The 8,993-nt window shown below is 45.3% G+C and overlaps 1 protein-coding gene across 1 annotated transcript in view; it reads right to left on the bottom strand.

Moving 5' to 3' along the window:
• The window catches only part of CACNG3 (calcium voltage-gated channel auxiliary subunit gamma 3), a 162,551-nt gene that overhangs the window by 3,934 nt on the left and 149,624 nt on the right, over positions 1-8,993 (bottom strand). The window contains exon 3 of the mRNA XM_007951797.2: positions 6,604-6,744. Within this exon, the coding sequence (XP_007949988.1) occupies positions 6,604-6,744 (141 nt within the window). The remainder of the gene's footprint in view (positions 1-6,603; positions 6,745-8,993) is intronic.

The following is an 8,993-nucleotide window of genomic DNA, read 5'->3' as shown; positions in this document are numbered from 1 at the left end:
TTCTGAAGCTGTTTTCCGTTTCTAGCAGTTCTCTGTTGATGTACTGCTGGAACTGTGTTTGAATGGTTTGCAGCAAAATTTTAATTTTGTTTGATAATTTCTGTATTCTGTTGGATTGCCTTTCTTTAGAATGGGCCCAAATATGGATCTCTTCCAGTCAATTGGCCAGGAAATTGTCATCCAAATTTGTCATAGATGAGTGAGTGCTTCCAGCATTGCACTTGTTTGCTGAAAGTTCTCGATTGGTATTCTATCAATTCCTGGAGCCTTGCTTTTGGCCAATGCCTTCACTGAAGCTTGGACTTCCTTCAGTGCCATCGGTTCTTGATCATATATTATGTCTTTTTGGTACAGTGACTGTATTCCTTCCATCTTCTTTTGATTCTTTCTGCATTGTTCAATATTTTGTTCATAGGATCCTTCCATATTGCAACTTGAGGCTTGAATTTTTTCTTCAGTTTTTTCAGCTTGAGATATGTCAAGCCTGTTCTTTCTTTGGGTTTTATAACTCCAGCTCTTTGCACATTTCTTTGTAATACTTTCCTTTGTCTTCTCCAATTGCCCTTTGAAATCTTCTGTTCAGCTCTTTTACTTCAAGATTTCTTCTGTTTGCTTTGGCTACCGTACTTTCAGGAACAAGTCTCAGAGTCTCTTCTGACATCCATTTTGGTGTTTTCTTTTCTTTCCTGTCTTTTTAATGACCTTTTCCTTTCTTCATGTTGATATCCTTGATATTATCCCAAAACTTGTCTGGTCTTTGGTCATTAGTGTTCAATGTGTCAAATCTATTTGGAGACTGCCTCTAAATTCAATTGGGACATACTCAAAGTCATACTTTTGCTCTAGTGGATTTATTTACTTCTCTTCAGCTTCAAGTTGAACTTTCATATGGGCAGTTGATAGTGTCCTCTGCCATCAGCCCCTGGCCTTGTTCTGACAGATAACATAGAGTTTCTCTATTGCCTCTTTCCACTGGTGTAGTTGGTTTGATTCCTATGTATTCCATGCAGTCAGTGAGGTCCATATATATAGTCACCACTTATGCTGTTGAAAAAGGTATTTGCAATGAATAAATCATTCATCTTGCAAAATTCTATCATGTGGTCTCTGGCATTACTTCTATCACCAAGGTCATATTTTCCAACTACTGATCCTTCTTCTTTGTCTCTGACTTTCATATTCCAATCATCAATGTATCTTGATTACATGTTTGATAAATTTCAGACTGCAGAAGTTGGTAAAAATATTCAATTTCTTTATCTGTGGCATTAGTGGTTGGTATGTAAATTTGAGTAATAGCTGTGTTCACTGGTCTTCTTTGTAGTCATTATCTTATCACTGACTGCATTGTATTTCAGGATAGATATTGAAATGTTCTTTTTGATGATGAATGTTCTGTCAGTCCTTTTCACCTTGTCATTCCTGCCATAGTAAGACCATATTATTGTCCAACTCAAAAATGTCCAGTACCAGTCCATTTCAGCTCACTTATGCCTAGGATATTGATCTTTATGGGTTTCATTTCACTTTTGAGGACTTGCAATTTTCCTTGATTCATACCTTGTACATTTCACATTCTGATTATTAATGGATGTTTGCAGTTGTTTCTTCCCATTTTGAGTCATGTCCCAACAGCAAATGAAGCTCCTGAAAGCTTTGATGTGACCATCCACTTCATTAAGGTCAACTCTACTTTAAGGGAGCAGTTCTTTCCCAGTCACATTTTGAGTGTCTCACAACCCGAAGGACTCATCTTCTGGCACTATATCAGACAGTGTTTGCTGCTACTTATAAGGTTTTCACTGGCCAATTTTCTAAGGCACTTGACTGCTGACCAGAAGGCTCGTGGTTCAAGCCCACCAGCCACTCCTTGGAAGGAAGGATGGGCAGTCCTACTTCTGTAGTGATATTGCCTTGGAAATCCAAGGAGGTGTCACTATGAGTCAGTGCTGACTCAACTGCAAACAACAATAAGAACAGTAGTTTACCAGGTCTTTCTTTTCTTTTCTTTTTTAAATTTTATTGTGATTTGGGTGAGTTTACAGAGCAAATTCATCTTCCATACTCACCTACACTTTGTCTCCTAACAGTGATGGCAATCTCCCACAATGCAATAGCTATTCTCCCACTTCCTCCCATAGCCAATTCTTCCCTGTGTCCTTCCCTCTCACGCACTCCTGCCCCCGAGCTCTCTCCCTGTGCATACATGGTCCTCCTATACTTGCATGATTGTTCTTTCCAAGGAGTGTATCTACCTAATGTAAATGTTCAGCTCATATGAGTTTGCCAGGTCTTTCTTCCTAGTCTGTCTTTGTCTGGAAGCTCCACTGAAACCTTTCCACCATAGATGACCATGCTGGTATTTGTTAACACTGATGGCATAACTTCCAGCATTGGAGCAACACACAAGGCACCACAGTGTGACAAACTGGCAGATGAGTGGTGGCTACCTGCAGGGTGGCACTGAATGGAGACGGTTGCTCTCGACAGTTCCCAACACCAGTTGATACGCAGTCATTTCCAGAAGTCTCCTGAGTCCACTGTCCGTTCCCTTGATGTCCCAAAGATCTCCCCATAGTCCAGGAACGAAAGGTTAAACCTTGGCATAACAGGAGCTGCAGTTTTCTGTTCTTGCCCTGCCATTCTGATTGGCTAGGGCGCATGCATGGTTGTTGGTGGTGGATGCCCTCAAGTAGAGTCTGAGTTAAAGCATTCCAACTCACAGTGACCCCCTGTGACTAGCAGAACTGCCTTGTAGACTTTTCTTGGCTGTAATCTTTATGGAAGCAGATTTCCAGGTCTTTTCCTCTGGGGAGCCACTGGATGGGTTTGAACCACCAACCTTTCTGTCAGTGTACAAGTGTTTAACCATTGTGTCACTAGTGCTCTTGCACTTGCATTAAGGGTTATTAATATTTTGAATATGACCCCCAGGCCAAGGTCTAGTTCAGTCTTATCTCCATTTGCATTACCCAGTGCATGCATTCAGCAGGTGGGCAGCAGGTTCTAATCACAAGTTCTGAATATGAGAGCTGACATAGCCTGCCCTGTGTCAGGAAACCACAGGATGAAAAATGGCTCCTCTTCCTGGAGTGTCAATTTAGCTTGAAGATAAGTAGGGAAGACATATTCTTTTATATTAAAATGAACATGGATATAATAAGGAGGAGAAAGTGGAATTCACATGAATTTTTAAGTTTCAATGGGAGACTGACTTCAAAGACATTTCAGCTTGTTGAAGTCTGCTTCTGGCGATTCCTCTTTATTCCCCAAGGGCACATTTTCTCTCCTCTGCCAGCAGAGACATCTTGGTGGCAAAGTTTGGGAGGACCCGAGTAGAAGACTTGCTGGAGAAAACAAAAATCTTCAGAGAGAGGCTCATATGTCAGACCAACTTAAAGGAGGCAGGAAGCCAAGTCAGCCGCGACTTGTTTTTGTTGGGTGCCATTGAGTCAATTTCAAATCATAGCAACCATATAGGACACAATAGAAGTGCCCAAAAGGGCATCCCAAGCTGTAATGTTTAGCTGCCATTTATAGAGGACTTCCTATGTGCCAAGCAGCCCTGGTGGCACAGTAGTTAAGCCCCCAGCTAACCAAAAAGTTGGTGGTTCAAACCAACCAGCTGCTCTGTGAGAGAAAGATGTAGCACTCTCTGCTCCTGTAAAGAAATGCTATGGGGCAGTTCTGCTCTGTCCCATGCGGTCACTATGAGTCAAAATTGATTCAACAGCAATGGGTTTACTATGTAGCAGGCACTGTGCAATGCATTTGTGTGCATCCTCTCAATTAATCATTGCAACAAGCCCACTTTAAAAAAAAAATTACAGATAAAGAACCTGTGAGTTTGTTTTATATCTCACTGCCATCAAGTCGTTTCCGACTCATAGTGACCCCTCCTTGGATTTCCAAGGCAGTATCTCTATGGAAGTAGATTGAAGGTGAGTTATTTCCCAAGTCTACACAGGTAAGAAATGGTGGAAATGGGTTTTGAAGGCAGAACAATCTCTTAGCCACAGGCTCATTTCGATTTCAGTCACAAGGCACTGACTTAGATTCTAAGACCAAGATGTGAGTGACCAATTCCTTTGTCCCAGTCTCAAGACTGTAAACTCCCTGAGGGAGGAAACAAGCTCTTGCGGTTCATCTTCTGTGGCCCCAACTCCTAGCCCAGAGCCTGACCCATGGTAAGGGTGCAGTGCAAATCTGTTGAATGAGTGAATGAGTCAGGTCAGCATGAAAATAAAATGGTGCAACATATATAATCACTGATACTATCTATTGAGCACTTACTGTGTGCCAGGCACTGTTCTAGGCATTTTATATATTCCAATTTACTTAATTCTCATAACAGCCTTAAGAGGTGGGGCCATTATTACCCTCATTTTTCACATGAGGAAACCATGGTGCAGAGGGGTTATATGATTTGCCTGAGGTTACACATCAAGGGAGTGGCTGAGCCAAGATTTGCACTAGGCAGCCTATCTTCAGAGCCTAGGCTCTTTGCCTGGCACATAAAGGGTTGCTGATTGCCTGGCTGAAACCACAGAATCTTAATGTGGTCGAGCAGAAAGGAGCCTTAGAGGCATTTGATTGCTAACCAGAAGGCTGGCGGTTCAAACCCACCAGCCACTCCTCAGAAGGAAGGTTGGGCAATCTACTTCCATAGTGATACTGCCTCGGAAACCCAAGGAGGGGTCGCTATGAGTCAGATCTGATTCGTCGGCAGTGAGTGAGTGAGTGAGAGAGTCCCAAAGCCGCCAACGTTTTCACTTTACAGGTGAAAAACAAAGACTGTTGGGATCTCTTGGGGATCTGTGGCTTGCTCCACTGCCACAGTGCTTCACAGTTTCCATGTGTCTCATCTACCCGCCATCCCTCACAATAGCCCTCGTGAGAAGAAAGTTGCGGGTGACACGCTCTTCCCTAACAATCCCCTCGGGAGACAAAATAATGATCCTTTCCTGTTAGAAAACCCTCAAGCCAGCACAACATTGCATCCTCTGGGTCAGTCAGAGCCTGGGAGGTCTGCACGCAGCCACCAGTGACTGTAATTTGCCTCAAAGCAAACCAAGGCCCTGGGATCGCCAGCCATCACCATCCGTCACAGATTATAACTACAACAGCCGATGGGCTGACCCATCACTCTACAGGAAGATGGCACACTTCTTCCTGGTCTGTTGCTAGAGTTGGTTCCCAGAGACTCACACTTGGGTGGGATCCAACTTTCTAATTTTATAGAATGAGAGCCAGAGGGGGGAAGGAACCTGAGCAGGGTCTCACAGTGTGACAGGACGCCAGACTCCAGACTTCTGAGCTGTATCACTAGTTTTCCAATACTAGAATGTGATGTTGTGTTCTCTGTGTGTCTGGTACTCAGTTTCCTCACCACAACCCTATGAACTAGGTGGGGTGGTTGTTGTCAAGTGCTGCCAAGTTGATTCTGACTCACAGTGACCCTGTGTGACAAAGAAGAGCTACCCTATGGGTTTTCTAGTCTGTAAATCTTTACAGGAACAGATTGGGAAGTTTTTCTCCAGCAGACCTGCTGGGAAGGTTTGAACTGCCAACCTTTCGGTTAGTAGCCAGTGCTTAACCATTTGTGCCAAGTAGCTACTGTTATTAGTTCCCATTTTACAGTCAAGTAAACCAAGCTTTAAGGAGTGAGTAACTTGTCCAAGGCCCCACAGGTGGAGCCAGGATTCAAACCCAGGAGATGTGTCAGCAGTCCCAGACGTTTCCCCATCATTTTATACTTTCCCCATTGTTCCCATCTCAATAAATATTTTGTCATCATGGTGCAGAATTTGAATGCTATCATCAGAGTCGAGCTCCTCCTTGTCCCTACCCTGTGCTTTGTTTCTCTGAAGTTTTTCCTTAGCGCCACTGGGAGGGATGACAACAGGTGAAAGGAGGGACGGCAATCCAGAGGAAAGAGAGGAAGATGAGGAAAATAGAAGGGAAAGGAGATGAAGGATGGAGAGGGAAGGCAGAGAATAGGACCCTCTTCCCAAAGACTGTCACTCATCCCACTTGCCACCTTGTGCCTTCTGGTCAGGGCTGCAAGGTCTCCCCTGAGAACATCTGGGTCTCCTGGTCTTGACCTTGTTCCCAGAGATGCTTAGAATGATAGGAAAGTTTGAGAGCTTGAGAAGTTGTAAACAGCAGTCAACCAGCAAACCCATGTCTCAAAGGGCCAGAGATGGTATATGAAAACATCCAAGTGAACAGAAAGTTGGACCCCTTTACAACTGAATCAGTCTCTCAGGCTTCCCAAACATGCACACACAAATCATACCGCCCACCTTCCACATATGTGCAAACATATTCTTGCACACACTCTTGTTAGTCAGTCTCTGTGTGTCTCTCATTCTCTCAATTTACCCTGCCCCCCTGTCTCCTCCCCCACTTCCCTTCATGCTACCCTCAGCTAGAGTTTCAGCATCTTTGGTTCCAATTAATGTCTTTAGGTCCTTATTCTTAACACAAGTTGAACATTTGATTGCTCTTTCCCTGGAAGGAATAGCATTGCTTTGTCCAAGTGGCCCTGGCTCTGGCTGCTGGGTGTCTGTGCTGATCTCAGGGCTGGAGCCAGATGCTCACCTGCAGAGACAAAAAAGATGCCCGCGCTGAGAATGACGTTGTGTCTGCTGCGGTGGAACTCACTGGCCGCCACGCAGAGCCCGCCGAAGAACAGCAGCGTGACGCTGAGGATGGGGAAGACGCTGGAGGCCCTCACAGCCCCTGTGGAGAGAAGGAGAAAGGGTTCCACCTGCACCCCAGCCAGTCCCCGGGGTCCACCAGCAATGGCAGGGAGGTGCTGAGGGGAAATCGCACATAAGGAGGAGCCCAGAGCCCACCCCAGCCATGAACAGGGTCTTGCTACCTGTGCAGTTGCTCAGAGCCTGTGCTTAGAAGGGAGGAGGCTTAGGGTAAAAGGCTCTGACATTGCTGTCTGGAAATTATTAATTTGTATTATTACAAAGTTGAGACCCTGATTCACTGAGACCCCCTCTTCTACTACCTCCCTGGCTCCCCAGGACTGGTTCTCAGCCACCCATCTCCCTGCCTTTGCCCAGTGATCACTTGGCCAAGACCTGGGCCATGAACATGGAGAGTCAGGTTAGGGCCTAAGCTCAAGACTGTGAGAATCTGCACTTGCCCTGTGAGTATTCCCACACCCGAGGAAGTGTGACATGAAATAGAAAGTAAAAACCACTATGACAGGTTAAGACAGAGATGGCAGACGAAAGGAAAAAGGTTTTTTCCTGCTTTTTCAAACAAGGGGGCAGGGATTTTCATTTTGCACTGGGCCTGACAAATTAGGTAGTTCCTATTACACGACAAGTTGCTCACAAAACACAGAATCTTTCCCTCCCCACCCCTAGATTCGCATAATACAGAGTCAGGCACATAATATGAATTTAATAGGGTCACTATGAGTCGGAATCAACTCAATGGCAGTCGGTTTGGTTTTTTGATTTTCACAGATTAAACTGTGTCCCCCAAAATATGTGTTGGAATCCTGTTCCCATGCCAGTAGATATAATCCCGTTTGGGAACAGAGCTTTTCTTTGTTATGTTAATGAGACCATATCAGTATGTTGTTGCTGCAGGCCATTGAGTCAATTTTGAGTCATAGTCACTCTATAAAACAGGGTAGAACTGCTCCTAGAGTTTCCTGGGCTGTAATCTTTCAATCACCTGATATGCATGTGAAAGCTAGACAATAAATAAGGAAGACCCAAGAAGAACTGATGCCTTTGAACTGTGGTGTTGGCAAAAAACACTGAAAATATCACAGACTGCCAGACGAGCAAGGAGATCTGTCCTGGAAGAAGGGCAGCCAGATGAGATGCTCCTTGGAAGCGAGAATGGCCAGACTTCGTCTCACTTCCTTTGGTCGTGTTGTCAGAAGGCACCAGTCGCTTGCGCTCTGGTGGCATAGTGCCTAAGGCATTTGACTGCTAACCAGAAGGCTGGGGTTCAAACCCACCAGCCGCTCATGGGAAGGAAGACTGGACAATCTACTTCCGTAGATATACCGCCTCAGAAACCCAAGGAGGGGTTGCTATGAGTTGGAATTGATTCCACAGCAAAAATGGTTAACATGCTCAGCTGTTAACCAAGAAGTTAGAGGTTAGAGTCACCAGGAGGTACCTCAGAAGAAAGGCATGGCAACCAACTTCTGAAAAATCGGTCACTGAAAACCCTGTGGGGCACAGTTCTACTCTGACACAAGGGGTTACCATGAGTCAGTCGACATGAGAGCAACTAGGTTACGAGAGTGTGTCACTATTTGAAAATCTGGGATGTCTAGGCCAAATATATCAGTTGAATATTGATTCTGTATTTGGCGGTATACAAGAGAGCTGGGGCCTCTGTCCTCAGGCAGCGTCCATTCCAGTGGCGACGACAGGCCGGTCAAGCAGTGCCATTGCTCTGTGCCCATCGGCCATGGTGTGAGCCTGCTCACGCTCATTCTATCTGCTACTGCGTCACCCTGCTGACTCAACTGCCAAGCTCTTTCCTCAAATCCAGGCTCTTTGTCCTCAGTCTCATGAAAAACTTTTCTGAGAGTTTGCTAACAGATTCAGTGGGGTCCCTAGGGTAGCTTACACCGATGCTATAAGTCATGGTATCAGCACCCCTTCCCCATGGACCTTCTCCTGTGCGCTGGCAGCAAGGAAAACAGCAATGTGCTTGCAGCTGCATGGAGACAAAACCATGTGACTTGAAGGGTCATTGTAATTGGGTAATAATCACAGCTCTGACTGAGAGCATTGTTGTGTTGTTGTTATTTGCCGTCGAGTTGGCCCCGCCTCATAGCGACCCCTCCTTGGGTTTCCGAGGCAGTATCACTACGGAAGTAGGAATGCCCAACCTTCCTTCCGAGGAGTGGCTTGTGGGTTTGAACCGCCAGCCTTCTGGTTAGCAGTCAAGTGCCTTAGCCACTATGCTACCAGAGCTCCTATAAACTGAGAGCATTAAAA

Source organism: Orycteropus afer, unplaced genomic scaffold (genome assembly GCF_000298275.1).
Source record: "Orycteropus afer afer isolate SDZICR_OR568_19922 unplaced genomic scaffold, OryAfe1.0 scaffold00312, whole genome shotgun sequence".
NCBI lineage: Eukaryota > Metazoa > Chordata > Mammalia > Tubulidentata > Orycteropodidae > Orycteropus > Orycteropus afer.
This window is presented reverse-complemented; position numbering and strand designations above follow the sequence as displayed.